General features: G+C 50.7%; 1 protein-coding gene across 5 annotated transcripts in view; it reads left to right on the top strand.

Moving 5' to 3' along the window:
• The window catches only part of Rab11fip4 (RAB11 family interacting protein 4), a 104,105-nt gene that overhangs the window by 76,073 nt on the left and 9,957 nt on the right, over nucleotides 1-18,075 (top strand). For 4 of the 5 annotated variants that reach the window (XM_036194625.1, XM_036194630.1, XM_036194626.1 and 1 more), the window contains 6 exons: nucleotides 11,320-11,549; nucleotides 15,982-16,176; nucleotides 16,698-16,832; nucleotides 16,993-17,028; nucleotides 17,528-17,627; nucleotides 17,883-17,986. In XM_036194625.1, the coding sequence (XP_036050518.1) occupies nucleotides 11,320-11,549; nucleotides 15,982-16,176; nucleotides 16,698-16,832; nucleotides 16,993-17,028; nucleotides 17,528-17,627; nucleotides 17,883-17,986 (800 nt within the window). Of the gene's footprint in view, nucleotides 1-3,735; nucleotides 3,881-11,319; nucleotides 11,550-15,981; nucleotides 16,177-16,697; nucleotides 16,833-16,992; nucleotides 17,029-17,527; nucleotides 17,628-17,882; nucleotides 17,987-18,075 lie in introns of those variants that run through there. The other variant, XM_036194629.1, reaches the window with a different exon arrangement.

Below are 18,075 nucleotides of genomic sequence, written 5' to 3' on the forward strand. Positions count from 1 at the left end.
TCCATGTGTGTGAGGAGATTTTCTGTGTGGGGACCCCAGGTTAACAGGAAATACCTCCCTGGACCCTCAGCTTCTCAGTGGCTGGCATGCCTGGAATTCTTGGGACTAGCTGCCGCTTTGGTTTCCAGATGTGGAAGCAATTTAAATTCTGTTTTTATAAACCCTGGGAGTTTGCCTCCGAAGCCCATGTGCTCATTTGAAAATCAAGGTCGTTGACTCTGACTAGTAGGGAAGGGGTAGACCAGATATCCTCTTTGAATCCTTCTTATTAAAAATTAGTTTCATTGGAGTGCTTGGAGATGAGACCCTGGGTCTGGGGACAGTCACATCTCATCCAGGGCAGAGTTGATGGTGGGTTCACCTTCTCTCCTGTGAATTTTTCTTGGAGACGATCCAGCCTCTGCTGTCTCTTTAGTCAGTATCACTGACCCTGGACAGCCATGGGAGCAGGGAAGGAGGCGGCCCTCAGGAGGCTGGCTGGCATCAGAGTTAAGCAGGGTGCCCACATGTCCCCAGCGTGGTAGAGGCCCTCCTTCCTGTTGTGGCCACAACAAAGAGAAGGATTTTCTGCTCTGGATTTTAAGTAGCCAGAAATACTGTCTGGAGTGGAGAAACTAGAAATATCTTGCTCAATTACCAGGCCCTCCTGGCCACAGAGGTGCCCGCCTGCCCTGGGATGAGAGGCTGTGAGGACAGGCCTGTGGTTCCGAGGCTGCCTGCCATCTCTGCATTAGTTAGCCAGTCACTGTTCACATCTGTTTTGTGACTCCAGGAGGAGGATTGTAGACAAACAAAATCACCTCTGCTTTTGCACTCTGACAGCACCGGCAGGGTTTTTGGTTTTGTTTTTTGTTTGCTTGTTTTTCCTGAGACAGGGTTTCTCTATATAGCCTTGGCTGTCCTGGAACTCACTCTGTAAACCAGGGTGGCCTCAAACTCAGAGATTGCTGGCCTCTGCTTCCCAAGTGCTGGATTAAAGGTGTGCACCACTCTTCCCAGCCTTGGCACTATCAGTTTTGAATATCTATGATTGATTAGTGTGTGTGTGTGTGTGTGTGTGTGTGTGTGTGTGTGTGTGTGTAGGTGTACTCGTGTGGAGAGCTGGGCAGAAACATCCACTGGTTGAGGATCCCTGTAGGCCTTGCAGTTATGTTGGAGTAGAGCCCACCCTGAGAACTTTGTTTCTGTTTAACCACTTCCCCTCACAGACCCCAGCAACACTGGAAACACATTCTGAGGTGCCCAGTGTTGAGTTCTCCATGGAAATTGATAGCTGAAGAGGGCTTTGGGAGTCCCCCCCACCCCCAGAGAGAAGAAGAAGTGAGGGAGAAGGGAGCCTGAGACCTCAGGAGAGCCTCAGTGGAGGGAGCTAGCCCCCCTTCCAGGGAGGGGCCCGCTGGGGATGGCTCTGGATCAGATGCTCCATTTGGAACTGGTGGCAGGAATGGCCATTTAGAGTCACCTCAGCTATCATTGCCTCTTTGTCGTCATCTGTTAGTCTTGCAGGTATTTGGTCCTCCAGACCTGGTGTTTCTGGCATTCTGACCCTGGGTTGGCTTTGCTTATTCATGTTACCTTTACTTTATTTGGTACTTTTTTGTTTTGTTTTGTTTTGTTTTTTTTGAGACAGGGTTTCCCTGTGTAGCCTTGGGTGTACTGGAACTTACTCTGTAGACCAGGCTGGACTTGAACTCACAGAGAGATCCACCTGCCTCTGCCTCCTGAGTACTGGGACTAAAGGTGTGTGCCACTACACCCAGCTGCTTATATCACTTTTAAATGGTGCACAATTTGTCAGAACTCTTCTGCTTTTCCATAATCAGTTGAGCACATTGAGGGCAAGTTGTCTTTTCCTGTTTCCTGTCAACTTTAGCTGTTGTGACTGCTGTTTTGTTGATGCAGAGACTGAACTGAATGTGGGGGCCTGTGTAGGGTGAGAACAAATGTTCCACCACTGAGCTACATCCCCGGCCCTCCTTAAGTTTGCTTCTAACACACCCTAAAAAAGGAATGTCCTCCATGGTGATGGCTTAGCTGCCACTGTCTACCCTGGAAAGCTTTGGCAGGTAGGGCCTGGTCACGTTTTCAGCCGTCAGGCTCTGCACTCTGCAGCCTGCAGCGTCTTGCTCTTGGCTCAGCTCTGCGAGGGTTATGGTATATTCCTCCCTATCTCTGTGGCTCACCAATGCGTTGTTAGAAATGCTTTCATTAACCTCTCTCAACTTGGAAATGCACATTTCCAGACCTTCTCTTTCTGTGGCCACCAGGCAGTTGTGTCATAGAAGGGACTATGTTAGTTGACACTTAACTTGTGCTATGTTCCTTCCCATTGAGTAAATTAGATGCTAGGGGTTGATTAGATGTTAGCCATTTTATGAACTATTTTGCTGAGCCCCTCATGCTGTGGGGTGCCTGCTTCCCTACATGAGTGTTCATCTCTTCATTGCTGGTGCTGTTTGAGTACTGTGCTAAGGGAACAATCACCTGCTTTCCTGTGGTCTGCAGTGGGGAGGGGGGTGCTCTGGTTCCCATCAGCCTCTGATCTGCTGGCTTTGTTTTTCCGGCAGTCATTGGGAAGTGTGCTGTGTGAGCCCCGATAGATTGGTGTTCTCATCTTCCCTCTAGTCCTCCATTGCTTGTTCTGTCCATGCTGAGGGAGAAAACCTCAAATCTCCAGCTCTCAGTTCTGTGAAGTTTTGCTGTATGTATTTTGAAGCCACTAAGAGATGCATAAATATATATGTGGGAGGGTTACATCTTGGTAAATATATCCTACATCATTTCTGAGTGCCTCCTACCTCTTGAAGTACTTTTGAGATTAGCGTGGCCCTGCCAGCTTCCCTGGTTGGTGTGGTGGTGAGGGGCATGTCTCCGTTAGTGATGGGGTGCCTGCTTACCTACATGAGGCCCTCCTGAGTTCTGCTGCACCAGAAGGAAAAGAGAATGCCGGAGCAGCAGCCAGTTTCTTGGCAGTGCCAGAGGTGCCCTGGCCAAGGATGTGGTCAAAGACACTGGACTCTCTAGTCACAGGTTTGGCTGGCACCGATTGGTTTCCAGCTCAGGCACTGGCTGAGCCAGACTACACAACCTTCCAGGCAGTTGGGCATGCTTGTTAGCCAGACCATCCCCTGGCCAGGGATGCACCGCCTGGGCCTGCCTCAGATCCTCCTTGATGCTGCCCCTTCCTCTGGCCCTTCTGTAATGACTTGGCTCTTTTTTTTGGGGGGAGGGGGTCAAGACAGGGTTTCTCTGTGTAGCTTTGTGCCTTTCCTGGAACTCACTTGGTAGCCCAGGCTGGCCTCGAACTCACAGAGATCCACCTGGCTCTGCCTCCCGAGTGCTGGGATTAAAGGTGTGCACCACCACTGCCCAGCGACTTGGCTCTTTAGGTCCCTTAGCACTGCCCATGCCTCTGTCCCTGTGGGGAATTTGCCCGTCTAGGGGCTCCTTTGGGCTATTTGCTGTCTCTACATTTTTTTCTGGGAGCTACAGCATGTTTCCCTTCCTCAGTCCTCTGCCATTTCCTGTCAGCAAGTGAGAGTTGAGTGTGGTGTGGAACTGGGAGGAAGGCAGTTGATGTTGGGCTGAAAGACTTTGTGGGCTTCCACATTTGTGGCTGTGGCTTGGGCAGTGGTCGGCTAGTTCTGAGTGCTTGTGTTCTATTTAAATAGCACTGGAGGCCGGAGAAACCCTGGCATGGCAGGCAGAGGTCCCACATAGAGCCTGCCTGAGCAGCCCTGTCTCCCCTTCTACACATGAAACCAACGAGGAGATGCCCACTGTTGCTGCCTTACCTGGTCCTGGGACTGCAGATCCCACTGAGGTTGACAGCAACATCGGAATACTGCACTGAGACCAACTCCTGGGGGCTTGAGCTAAGGTGAAACCCTCTACCCTCTCTTGGGGTTCAGGAGCAAACATGGAACCCAGGGCCCAAACCCGGCCTTGGCTGCCCTTCCTTGCAGTGGTGGGTGGTGTCTGAGAAGGACCACGGTAGTGTGTTCTGTTGTCTGACCTGCCTCTGGTGCATGAGAGCAGGAAGCTCAGGGCTACAGAGCTTTGATCTCACAGGATCAGGACACTCTCATAGCAGCAGAGGTGGCTTAGTGACCAGCTCTCCTGTGAGCTCCCTTGGCCTTGGAGGCAGGTCAAGGTTCTGGTGTGCTGTATAGATGCCAACCCCAACTCCTTGGTCCCACCTTTGGCCTTTGATTGGCACTAGGTAGCTCTTTGGGGAGCCAGGCTTGTCATCACCACTGATGAGCATCTGGTGACTGTGGATAGCAGGGCCTGACGCACAGCAGGGTTGGCGGCCACGGAGGAAGTAAGTAAGAGTCAGGATTGCTTCCCAGCACCAATGTCATCGTGTTTATGTGAGGAGAGCAGCCAAGCCGTGGCAGGCTCTGAGGGTCTGTGTCCTTCTAGGCAGTCTTGTCTCACCCTCTTTGAATTTGGGGTGTTGGTACCACAAGCTCCCCCCAGGAGAGGTTCCTGCCACCCAAAGGAAAGCCCCATTATGACTGTGGCCTGTCCCATGTCTTCAGGCTGTTAGGTGGCCAGATACACAAAAGATTCCATTATTGGCCTGTGCCTACCTACAACCTCTTCTCTGAGGTGGTGGTGGTGGTGGTGGGGGACCACGTATGGTTTCAAGGGAAGCTGAGATGTGCCCGCCCAGGCTATTTTTACCCAGCTCTGTCCCCACAGAGCTTTGCTTTGGCTCCAAGTCACCGCCTGCGGAGTGGAGCTTGTTGCCAGGGCTGGGGGTGGGTGAGCCCGCGCCTCAGGGCCTCCTGGACTCCCTTCCCTAGGCGGCATCTCATCTTAACACTTATTACAGGGTGTGACGAATGTGCACACAGACCTGCCAAGACAGTGGGCAAGAGAGGGCCCTGGTGCAGGGAAGAGAAGTAACCTAGCCTCCCAGAGCTGAGCCTCCCTGGGGTTGGAGAGCATTCAAGACGCTCAGGTGTACCCTGCGTATCATCATCCTTTAACAGACAGTAACAGCTCACATTTATCAAGCCCTTTCCATGTATTCTAAGACTGATTGCTTAGAAGTTACCATTCACTCAGTTCATATTGTGGTTAGCTCAGCTGTATAGATGGGGGAACTAAGGCACTGGGTAGTTTAGTAACCTAAAGGCCACGGTGCTCATATGTGGTGGAGTATGACTTTGAACCCACTCGACATTATGTCCTCAACGCCCACCGTCTGTCTCTCTGCCGTGTTTCCAGCATCCTTAAGAGGCGGGGTGCCCTCCTAGAGTAGATTCTCTGTGGCAGGTCTGCCACAGGTACTTAGCATGGATGCTTCAGGACGAGGTTACTTCATCTAGTTGTCACCGTACCAGGCAGTGACCACCCCAGAATCAGCACGGGGCCAAGGATGCTCTTTTGTTGATGAGTGCAGAGCCAGGCGGATCTCTGTGAGTTCGAGGCCAGCCTGGTCTCCAAAGCGAGTTCCAGGAAGAACTACACAGAAAAACCCTGTCTCGAAAAACCAAAATACTCACCTCCAAAACAAGACGTGCTCACTCGTCACTGGCCGTGTGCTCCTGCAGTGCACACCTCAAGTCTCTTTGCTCTTTTGGGGGACGGAAATATATAGTCAGTCTGTACAGTCAGTGTTCTCTGTACATTGCCTGCCAGGAAACTCAGGGTACATAACCTTGAGTCTGTTCCCTGACCACTCCACTCCCCCACACCACCCATGAGGTAGACGAGAGTGAAGCCCAAATGAAGCTGTTTAGTTTGAGTCCTGACACACCTCCTGGCTACACAGCAGGGACAGTGGGCCTTTGTGAGCCTCTCTGAGGCCTGGACGCCCCCCCTCTCCCCCACGTGTATTGATACTTGGTCTTTTCAGCAGCCCTTGAATTCAGCCCTTTCCAAGTTCCTACAGAGGAAGGGGTGGCTGTGGGGCCTACTGATGGGTGAACACAGCTCTTGAGACTGAAGAGAGGCTCCACGGGCAGGCTGTGTGCCTGCTGGCAGCCACTTCTAGCTGGGGCCAGCCCCGTCCAGCCCCAGATGAGGACGAAATGGAGAAGTGGAGGTGGGGACACCTGGGGGATGCAGCCAGCTGGGTCCTATTTCCCTAGGCTTGTGCTCAGTACTGTCTCCAGCAACCCCTGTCCTTGGATTAGTCTCCCGGCCCAACCAAGAATATCTGAATGTCAGGATCTTGCTAGCTGAGCAGCCAAGGACCCAGGGCGGGTAGGATAATCTAGGTTCTGAACACACAGCCTCCAAGCCTCTCCCAAGGCCAGGCCTGACTTTAGGCTGCCATAGCTGCTGACTGGTGCTTATGTAAATTATTGCCATGCAGCCTCTAGGGCAGAAATGACAGTCCCTGTTCTCTAAGGGAAATTCCAGGGTCTCAGAGAGATGGCCCAGGCTCCAGAGCTGTGCCCTCCACTGGTCCCAGCCACACAGGTTCCCCAGGGCTTACTGCATGAACTTGATCTCCCCCCCCCCCCCCCCCCCGTGGCCTCAAGGCTGGGAAAGAAGGTGTCCCTGAGATAGTTTTGATTGACACAAGCAAGCTATGGTGTCTAATGGGAGTGTTGCCCCTGTGGCCTAGGACAAGAGCTCTGCTTAGGGTTACATCTTTTGTCCTCAGGGACAGAGCCCTGGGGAGATAGATTGGGCCACACAGACTGCCCTCCTGAAGTTTCCTAAAGACTAGACATAGCCTTTCTATACAGACTCTGAGGAGGCCTCCATAACTCCAGGCGTGGACTTGTACTGGATGCCAAGGCCACTGCGTGATGACTGGATGCTCCTGTGTAGTCACTCTGCCTCACCCCTCACCACCCCCCCCCCATTGTGATCAGGGCAAGAAAGGAGAGTTCTGGGGGCTAGAGTCTTAGAAACTTACTTAGGCAATGACACTTCTCATTGGAAACTCAGTCTCCTGGGATATCCATTCCCTGCCCTGCCAGCCCTCCAGGCGGGTCCTGGGCCCCCTGAGAGATAGATGCAGGGTGTAGATGTATTCTTTCTGGGTCTCCAACCAGCATGCTGATCAGGTGGGCTGATGACAGCTGTCTCCATCTTCCCTTGTATAGCACTTTTGGGGAGCCTGACCACCGGGCGGGGCGGGGTGGAGGCCCGCATCTTGCATCAGCCTGAGTAGAGTCTACATGACCTCCCCAGGCAGTTCACCCTCAGCTCCTGCACAGTCCCCAGAGCTCTCCAGCACACAGCAAGGCAGCCTCTGCCCGGAGCCACACAAAACAGGTTCTCTTTGGGTCCTGGCCTCAGTGGGCATAGCTGGAGGGTGGCTCAGAGCTTCTGAAAGCCCACATCCCCAGTCAGCCTAGACCCATGGGAGGGTGATGACATTCTGAGAGGGAGCTTCCCTTCGCTCTGCAACTTAAGAATCATAAAGGAGCGTTGCTGGCTCAGGAGAGGGTCCTGTGTGACTTGTCCCTGCCTGAGAGGAGGGGCACAGGTTGGGGGTCAGAGGCCTCTCTGTACCTCCCAGAACTGCTTCCCCTTCTAAGGGGTTTGGGGAGGAGCTGCTGAGCCAGCACTTCCTGACCCTTCTGGGGCAGGGCAGGGAGGGGGGGGGGGGCTGGACCACAGGGTGAGAAAGGCTGCTTGGGGACAGACATGGACCAGTCCCATCCAGTTCACGCTTCTCGTTTACTGTCTTTCTATTACTTTAAGCAGACAATTGTGGGTTGAATGAAAAGGTGTTAATAAAGAGAGAAGTTAATTTTAAAAGGAAATGTTGAGCGAGTGTGTGGACATATACCTGTGGACGCGGCTAGGAGGCAGATGGAGCTCCAGCCAAGTCTGGCCTCAGATCTTAGCAGAGTCCTTTGTGAGCCGGGCAGCTTTAGCATCCCCTGGCCTCCTTTGAACCTCATCTCTCTCAGGCATTAAATGAGCCAGGAATGGGCATCTGTGCCCTGTACACCTCCTGGCACTCTCTCGGGGCTGCTGTGAGAGATGGACAGAGCGCTCAGTGAAAGATGCCGGGCAGGCAGATGTGTGCTCTGCTCAAAAGTCTGCCTAGGAGGAGGGATGTCTGGGGCCTGTCTTCCGTCCTGCGACGGAGATGGTCCCCGGAGACCATGTTTCCCACCCTGTCGGGAGCTTGTGGGGTGCTGGGTGCGCACTGGTGTGCTATGGGCTGTTTCAGTGAGGCAAGGCACACGACTCCCAGGCAAGGCCTGTCAACTAGAAAGGGTGAAAGGAGGTGGGGTCCTGGGACAGAGGTGAAGGTCAGCTGCAGCTCATGCCTGTAGCTAGACAAACTTATGGTGGCACTCCTGACAGCTTGTCACATGGTCCCCTTGCCTGCCTGTCAGGTCATCATAGTGGAGAAAGGCCCAGAGCACTCACACTGCTCTCTTGAGGGATGGGCCACCTCCTCACTCACCCCCTGGGGTGTCCTTGTGCTAAGCAGTGTCTCTCGTGGGGTGGCAGTGTACACGTGGAATGTTGCATCAGGAGAGGGCGTCATCACTGGCATCTAGTCCCTAGAGAGTGGCTCACCACCTCGTCACACCCAAATCTGAAAACCAGCACATGAGAAGATAGCAGTGATAAATGAAACCGAATATATGGCAGCCAGAAGCAGCTGGGGCCCTCTGCCCATCCTGCCAGACAGAGAACTCTGGCAAGTTGCTCTTTGAACCCCCATTTCCCCACCAGTGAAATGGGAATAAGGACAGCTGTCCTGGAGAGCTGTCCCCAACAAAAGGAGGACAATGCAAACTCTGACCTGTCTCTGGCGTACCGTGCCGCTCTGTTGCCCTGGTCTCGGCTGTTTGGGGTGAATTTGTGCATGCTGGGAGAGTGGTTTGATGAGTCAGGAGCCATGTGTGATAGAATAGTAATGCGTCGGCGGGGAGACCCTGTGAACACGGGGACAACTTTCATTGTTCACCCCTTGATCTCTGCCAATGGGACTGCCTGGTGCTGACTTCATTGGTCCATCTGTGTCAGCTGAGTTTTGGCACAGGTAGGAACCAACTTTGTTAATCACCCTCTTTTCATAGCCCCCAGGTCTCCTCAGGGGGCTCAGCCTGTCTCCGAGTGCCTTCCTCCGGTGTCTTAGAACCTTTTCTTGTGGACATTTTTTCAAGGCTTTCACGGCTATGCTTCTGGCCCCCTGGCAGCCCTGGGATATGAGGGAAACATTTTTAATAGAGTTCTCAGGCAGCCCTAGACATGGGTTGTATATATCCTAGGCCATGCAGAAGCAGAGCCATTGGGAGTGCCCACCTCCTCAAAAGCCAGGAAATGGTTTCCTCAGCCTACTCCTCAAGTTAAGGTAAATAAGCTAAGCCTGAACTCTTGTATAAGATGTTGTCAGTAGGGGTACAGACAAATCTTGTTGTAAAACCAACAGCATACAAGGTGTAGTCTAGGCATTGGATGGACTGGCTGTCTCAAGCCCAGAAGTAAGAGATCCTGGCTGGTGCTGTGTGACAGACTTCTGTCTACTTACTCTAGATAAGAATGTCCACGACAGGCCAAAGTATGGACACAGATACCAACAAAGGCCATCTACTGAACCAACAGGTTTTATGGACACAGATACCAACAAAGGCCATCTACTGAACCAACAGGTTTTATGGACACAGATACCAACAAAGGCCATCTACTGAACCAACAGGTTTTATGGACACAGATACCAACAAAGGCCATCTACTGAACCAACAGGTTTTATGGACACAGATACCAACACAAAGGCCATCTACTGAACCAATGGGTTTTACTGGGGTTTCTTACAGAAATATCACCAGAAGTCTACCCCTAAATCTGGGGCCCTGGAGCACACTGCACAGCCCACAGGCAGCCCAGGAGGTTGGACAGCGTCCTTTCCAGGCACCTTGGGTGGCCTCGCCTCTTCCAGTCAGGTCTATGGTCTCTTTCTTACAGGCTGCTTAACTGGTCTCTACGTGTTTGAGCTTGTGGCTTGTCTGAGAGTAACTCTCCTCCAGTTGTCTTGGGAGGGAGGGGCCTAGAGAAATTGGTCGGTTTCAGGGAGTTCCTGAAACTGTTTGAGTTGTTTACTTTCTGGCCTAAAGAGGTTACCTGGTAGATGGGGTGTTTCAGTTTTGAGGAAACTGCTATACAACTGCTGGCAACATGACTTCTGTCAAAATAATAATAATAATAATAATTCTTATTTTCTTTCTTGTGAGACAGGATGTCACTGCAGAGCCCTGTCTGGTCTAGAACTCACTATGTAAATTGTGCTAACTTCAAACTTGCAGCAATCCTTCTGAGTGCTGGGAGTGCCTACTGTGCCACAGGCAAGCAGGAAATACTCAGTGGACACAAAGGTCCTATAAGGGTCCATTGCCATTCTTTGGTTTTTTTTTTTTTTTTTTTTTTGAGACAGGGCCAACTGTAAGTGTTAAACCAATGGAAGTGTTACAGCTCTGAGGGGGAAAGATTCCCCAACCCAAGTGTTGCAGCTCTGAAGGGAAAGGTATCCTGGCAGTCGGGAGCCAAGGAATACCACAAAGTCACACAGCCCAACAAACCTCATGCAAGAGATGTATTGGGAAAGACAGTGGCTGCCTCTGCTCAGGGGAGAAGCAGCAGAGAACTAAGTGAGAGGCAGGCTTCTTGGGGCTGGAGTTTTCCAGGGTGGGGATTGGTGGGATTTCAAGTCCTGAATTTGTGGGGAGCTCAGGGATGGGTGGGATTTCAAACCCAAAAGTGAGCTCAGACTTTTTACTCTACACTCACTGTGTAGCCTTGGCTGGCCTACAACTCCCTCTGTAGAGCAGGCTGACCTCAGACTCAGAGAGATCAGATCTGTCTTCCTCCCAAGTGCTGGGATTGAAGGCATGCACCATCAGGCCTGGCCCATGGCCACTCTTGATTTACAGAAGAGGGCGCTGAGGTTCTAGGGCTGTGCAGGGTCTTGGAGAGTGCACCCTAGCTGCAGATTTCCCTACATCATCTTACCTCAAGTTCCTCCTGTGAGGTCAGGGTTGTCCCTGTCAGCTGACTAGGGTGGGTCCACCCTCAGTACAGATCACCAAGAAGCCTTCACAAAGGTGTGTGGCTTCCTGTGCCCCAACATAGCCACTGGTCCTCAAAAGGTAGTTGTCCTGGGTGTGGCCCTTCTGAAGATGGCTCTACCTGGGAGACAAGCTCCTTACTGGGCCCTCATGAGTCAGCTACCATGAGAGGCCCTCACGGCTAACCAGACATCCTCATATCTGGAGTCTCTAGTTCTTGGCCATCCTGAACCCCAGTCCCTGCAGATGTCCTTATCGACTGATGAGTACTGATTCCAAGGAGCCAACCTCACTCTTTCTGTCCTTTTGTCTTTGCCAGGGCAGTGACATCTCTAGCTCCACCTTTGCTGATGGCGAGCTCCTCCCCAGGGAACCTGGCTTCTTCCAGGAAGACGAGGAGGAAGCAATGACACTGGCCTTGCCTGAGGGATCCCAGGAGTTAGAAATGGACAGCCCCATGGAGAGCAGCCAGGGCCTGGAGGGCTCTGTCCGGAGTCCTGACGAGGAGAAGGAGCCTGAACTGGGGGGCCTGTTCCTGCCAGAGGACAAGTGAGTGAGCAGAATTGGCATGTGGCCCCAGAGCCAGCATCGGCACCCAACGTGTTACTTCCACAGGTTTCTGGATAGTAGGGATGATTCTGGAATTTCAGGCCACCATGCAAAAGTCAGCTTTCTTTGGCGGGGCCAGGGAGATTGTTACAGGGTCTCCGCATGGATCCTGACTAACCTAGAACTTGCTATGTAGACCAACCTGGCCTTGAACTCACAGAGATGTGCCTGCCTCTGTCTCCTGGAGTTCAAGGTGTGCACCAACATTTGTGGCTTTCAGAACTCCTAATGGTTGCTTAGTGATGTGGGATATGTGAACTCATTTAGTTTTAAAAATAAGGTATAGGGCAAGGATATAGCTTAGTGGTAGAGTACTTATCATATGATTCCATCACAGTGGTTTGTTTTTGTTTTTGTTTTCGTTTTTGTTTGTTTGTTTGTTTTTTCTTTATTCCTTTGGGTAGCCCACCACCCAGCTCCCAGATCAATGACACACAGAGGCTTATTCTTAATTATAAATGCCTGTCCTTAGCTTAGCTTGTTTCTTGCCAGCTTTCCTTTACTTAAATTATCCCCTCTACCTTTTGCCTCTGGGCTTTTTCCTTTCTTACTTCTGTAAGCTTACTTTCACTCTCACCTCGTGGCTGGTGGCTGTGTGGCTGTGTGGCTGGGTGGCTGGTGGCTGTGTGGCTGGGTGGCTGGTCCCTAGTGTCCTCTTCCTTCCTCTCTTGTTCCTTCTTTTATCCTCCCAGATTTCTCCTTCTATTTATTGTCTCTGCCTGCCAGCCTTATCTGTTTCTTTCTCCTGCCTTGCTATTGGCCATTCAGTTCTTTATTAGACCATCAGGTGTAACAGCTTCACAGAGTTAAACAAATGCAACATCTTTGCATCATTAAACAAATATTCCACAGCACAAACAAAAGTAACACACCATAAAATAATAATCTACAACTGCCTGGGAAAATGATCTTCAAATTGAGCAGTGATGATTTCTCGGAGGTGGGTGGTTTATCATTGAAGTTGCTTTCCATAGACCATATTTCAGTGTTGATGATATGCTCTCCTCAGCAGAAGTGTTTTAAAACAGTGGTAAGGTCTGAGTGGACTGAGCCGTGCCTGTAACTCATTGGTTATGATGTTCAGTTTGGTGTCAGTGAAAAGGAGTTTCTTTGGGAGGGAAAAGGGGACAAGGGGAGCAAGCCATGAGCTCCAGTAGTCGCTCAACGGTTTTGATTTGGTTTTGTTTGGTTTTTCAAGACAGTGTTTTCCTGTATAGCCCTGGCTGTCCTGGAACTCACTCTGTAGACCAGGTTGATCTCAACGCAACACCTGCCTCTGCCTCCCCAGTGCTGGAGTTAAGGATGTGCAAATTGCCAACTTCCAATCATCTCAAACCTCATAAAAAAAAGTTCCGCTTTATTCTTCTAAGTCAGAATCTCTGCACAGCTTCAGTTCTGTCCTCATACTTAGCTGCTCTCTGTCCCCTCCTCTCCTTCCATCTTCCTTCTTTGGTCCTCTCAGGACTCTGAGGTTTTCAGTTATAGACCCATACAAAGTAGCAATTCTCTGCCAAGGCAAAGTCACCCAGGTTTAAATTCTTACAGGGTCATAAAGGCAGACAAGAGTTTACCTCAGGCTTTCTTTTATAACCCAAAAGGGGAGTGGTTAAAGGAGGTTGGTCAATTAAGAGTTAAAATCAGCTAATATATCAGGAAAAGGAAATTTATGTGCTCAAACTACATTCCTAGAAGTGATTAGATAAAATGTTAAGAGTCTACAATATTAGTATAAATCATGAGTAAAATAAAGCTACCTATTTTCTTTAGGAGCTGTAACTTGATGCACCTGATGTGTAAAAGGTCCTTTTGTTCTAAGTTAAATGTCAGAAGGGAAATCTAGTGATACCACTAAGGCTGTGTAAGAAAGGAGGGTCTGAGCTTAATATGCACAAGAAAAAAGTTATATACCTAACATCCACATGGCTTAGGTGGTATTTTAAATATCGTATGGCTATTTACCTTAATTTAGGAGACTCGCAGGTGGTCTGGAATGCCTGTTCTGTCTGCCATTTGTCCTTGGCTATGTGGGAGGTATCTCAGATAAAATGCTTTTGTCTGGAGTTGGCCCTGGCCTTGGATGCTAACTAAAGGAGGTACCTGATTCCAGTGCTGAAACAGAAACAAAAAGCCTGGAAGAAAGAAGCCCTGCCTGTGTGACTGTTACCCAGATATAACCTTAGTTGTATTAGGGAAAAGCTATGCCGGAAGAATGACCGATCCACACCGTTAGTTCTTAGGAAAAAGAATCAGCTGGGGAAACTATGATAGCGCACATGAAATTCACAGCCGTGACACTCAAGAGCCAGTAGCACCAACACTTCCTTGAGTCTTGGCTTCCTCCAGAAAAGCCCTTGGCCCTTCCAGGTAAATGCTCTGTCATAATCAGCTGAATTCCCACTTCATATTTCTGTGGTTCATAGCAGTGATCTGTGGATGAGGAGGGAATTTGCTGTGACTGGAAAGACGGACTCAAGCAGGCTGTGAGCTGAGCCTCTTTCCTCTGAGGCTGTGGATGGTCCCAACCAGGCCTCCATCTATCATAGGGGTTACCCATGAGAGGTCAGAGAGCAGTGGTTCTCAACCTGTGGGTCAAGACCCCAGGGTTGTCAAATGACCCTTTCATGGGAGTCGCATATCAGATATTTACATTACAATTCATAGCAGTAGCAATACTACAGTTATGAAGTAGTAACGAGAATAATTCTGTGGTTGGGATTACAATGTAAAGGGTCCCAGCATTAGGAAGGTTGAGAATCACTGGTCTAGAGTCTGGGGTCTTTGACAGATTTAGAATTCAGTATCTTTGGACTAGAATTGCCCCTTATAAATTGGGGGCTGGTTCTCACCTGGTAGCCCATTGTTACTTATTATGATGAAAGATAATGGAGGCCAGAGAGCTGGCTCAGTGGGTAAAGGTGCTGCCAGATGACCGGAGTACAGAACTCATGAACAAAGCTGGATGCAGTTGGTGAGCATCCATAACCACAGCACTCCTACAGAGAGACAGGAGCATCGAGCAGGCGAACTGGCTTGGAGGATGCATCAGAATCAAAACAGAGACTGCTGTCCCCTGACTCCACAAATGGGCTGTTGCACTGGTATACCTGCGTGCACACGTGTGCACACACACACTAATAATAATAGTAATAATAATTTTTTAAGGCCGGGTGGTGGTGGCACATGCCTTTAATCCCAGCACTCAGGAGGTAGAGGCAGACGGATCTTTGTGAGTTCAAGGACAGCCTGGTCTACAGAGCGAGATCTAGGAAAGGCTCCCAGGCTCCAAAGCTACACAGAGAAACCCTGTCTCGATAAACAAAAGCTAATAATAATAATAATTTTTAAGAGATAATTATTATAAGCTGGAAAAAGTAAGAATGGGAGAAAATAACAAAGACCCTTAACTCAAGTCCTGTTTCAATAGTACTATTTGTATTTTTACTCTTTCTTTTCTTTTTTTTAAAGTGTATTTTATTTAATTTTTATGTGCATTTGTGTTTTTGCCATGGGTGTCGTGGTCCCCTGAAACTGGAGTTTCAGACAGGTGTGAGCTGCCATGTGGGTGCTGGGAATTGAACTCAGGTCCTCTGGAAGAAGAGTCAGCACTCTTAACCCTGAGCCATCTCTCCAGTCCTTCTTTCTTTTTCTTAAAGTCAGTGTCTTGCTATGTAACCCTGGCTGGCCTGGAATGCTCTATGTAGGCCAGTCTGGTCTTAAATTTATAAAGATCTACTTGCCTCTGTCTCCTGAGTACTAGAATTAAAGGTTAGCATCATCACTGCCAGCATAGTAAGACCTTGTCTCAAAATAAATAAATTTAAGCCCGGTGGTGGTGGCATACACCTTTAATCCCAGCACTCAGGCAGAGGCAGGTGGATCTCTGTGAGTTTGAGGCCAGCCTGGGGTACAGAGTGAGTTCAAGGAAAGGCTCCAAAGCTACACAGAGAAACCCTGTCTCGAAAAAAAACCAAATAAATAAATAAAGTTTATTAATTGCTAAGTCTCAAAGTTTGTATCTAACTTATCATTGATACTTACTTCTCTGCCTTCTTGCCAGTATTTGTATAAGCCTTTCAACAGTCTTCGATACTCTATAATTTAATAATTTGAATCACTGGTACATATTCTAACATAGTAACTATACTTATAGTGTAATATTAATCTATCTGTTGCTTAACCATCGTAATAGCCGAGGTTTTGTTGTTTTCTTATGGCGGAAATTTCTACGCGGGATGTTCCCCTTAGCATGAGGTCCCCCAAATCAAAAGGTCTGCACTTGGCCAGGCTCCTGCTGTATATAGGGCCAGGCTGGTTCCCCCAGGAGCCGTGGGGCGGGCCCTCTGCCCTTCACTAACTGAGTGCTCCCCCTCAGGTCCCTGGTCCTCGCTCCATCTATGACCACGTCAGACCTTTCCACTCACTCCACCGCCTCTCTGATCAGCAACGAGGAGCAGTTCGAAGACTATGGGGAGGGCGATGACGTGGACTGTGCCCCCAGCAGCCCCTGCCCTGACGATGAGGCCCGAACCAATGTCTGCTCAGACCTAGGATCGTCAGTGTCTTCCAGGTGCCCCCTTGCCCTGAGCTGGAGTCCAGGGAAAATGGCAGAACCAGTCCAGCCTCCTTGCAGTGGGTCAGACAGGCAAAGCCCATCCTTCCCTCTGTCTGGGGCTACAGGGCTCTACTAGCATGTGGGGTGCCTCCTCCTCCTGTCCTGATGGGGGTCAGGTTTGCCCTTCCCCTTCTATCTTGGGGAAGAAACCGTTAACTGGTCTGTGAGTCTGCAGACCCATGGCGGATGCCTGTCATCACGCTTCCTGGAACCTCCTTACTAAAGTGGCCCCTTCTCATCTGCCTGAGTGGTTCCTTCCTGTGACACTAGCTCTCAGTGTGCCTTGTCTGTTGCTTGGGTTCATTTCCCCAGCTTTCTTTGACAACCATAGGGAAGGGATGCTCTGGTTTATTTCCATTCCTCTGTCCAAAAGTAGAAATAAAAGCCTTGGGGAACTAGGGAGAGCACGCTCGGTAGGGTGGGCAGGGCAAGCCTGCCAGCAGCATAGAGTAGCACCCTCTCCTCCTCTGGCCCAGCGCGGGGCAGACCCCAAGGAAGATGCGGCACGTCTACAACAGTGAGCTGCTGGATGTGTACTGTTCTCAATGCTGCAAGAAGATCAACCTGCTGAACGACCTGGAGGCCCGGCTGAAGAACCTGAAGGCCAACAGGTGAGGCCGCAGCCCAGAGGGGCGGGGCGTGGGCACGCATGCGGGTGTCTGAGAAGGTCTGGGTGTTTGCTCCTGCAGCATCTTGGCACCAAGCTGATGAAGGATGTCCCTTCAGACCCAGTGCCCCTCTGTTCAGTGACTGTGTTTCCTCTCTCTCTAGCCCCAACCGGAAGATCTCAAGCACAGCTTTTGGACGGTAAGACCCTCTTGGGAGACAACAAGCTGAATATTTTCTACCTTCTCTTGCTTCTGCTGTCCTGGGGCAAGGGCTCCATGGCGGCAGCCCAGATCAGCCTGTGCCCTGTATATAACCAAGCCAGCAGACTGCTGTGAGGCCATCCCCAGCCGGGTGTCAGAGAACTGCTCCTTTCCTGCCCTTGCCACCTCGTCCCCACTTAGCAGGGCCAGCATCTGTAGATACTGCTTCAGCTTTAGTGGGCTTTGTAGGGTGCCCTGAGGACCACAGTCCAGCAGCCCATGGCTGTTGGTGCCTTCCCTTCTGTGAAGGACCTGGCCTTGGGGCGTGCCCTGTCCACCAGCCTTAGAGTAGACAGTCATTGGGGTGGGAAGGTCAGGTGGAGTGTTTCTCCGGGCAGCCCCGGTACTGAATACTCTCCTAGCCCATAGCCTGAGTTGGGGCCCCAGACTGTGGCAGACTTGGCAGGCAGGTGCCCGCCCCCCCCCACCCCCCACAGGCAGCTCATGCATAGCAGTAACTTCAGCAGCAGCAATGGCAGCACTGAGGACCTGTTCCGTGACAGCATCGACTCCTGTGACAATGACATCACAGAGAAGGTAGGCCCTGGGGTGCTGTGCATGTCCCTGGGATGTGTGGGAGTGGGGGCTCCACGCTGCTCTCTGGGGACTTGGATCCTGTGCCCACCTAGGAGTTCAGGGTGAGAAAGGACAGTGGTCATAGGCCCTTTCCTCCCCAAATATGACTATTCTTTTAGCATAGTTACTTGGAGAGTCTTGCCATGAGCTTTTCTGGATTCTCAGTTCTGTGGCTTCAAGAGCCTTCACTAATCTCTCTTACCCCACATGCTGCAGGTGAGCTTCCTGGAAAAAAAGGTAACGGAGCTGGAGAATGATAGCCTGACCAGTGGGGATCTAAAGAGCAAGCTGAAGCAGGAGAACATGCAGCTGGTGCACAGGTCAGGACGCGGGGCTCTGGGGAAGGGGAAGTTGTCGCCCCCGCCAGCAGAGAGGCCTCAGTCTTTCTGGCTCTGAGGCACTTGGCCTT

Source organism: Onychomys torridus, chromosome 8 (genome assembly GCF_903995425.1).
Source record: "Onychomys torridus chromosome 8, mOncTor1.1, whole genome shotgun sequence".
Taxonomy (NCBI): Eukaryota; Metazoa; Chordata; class Mammalia; order Rodentia; family Cricetidae; genus Onychomys; species Onychomys torridus.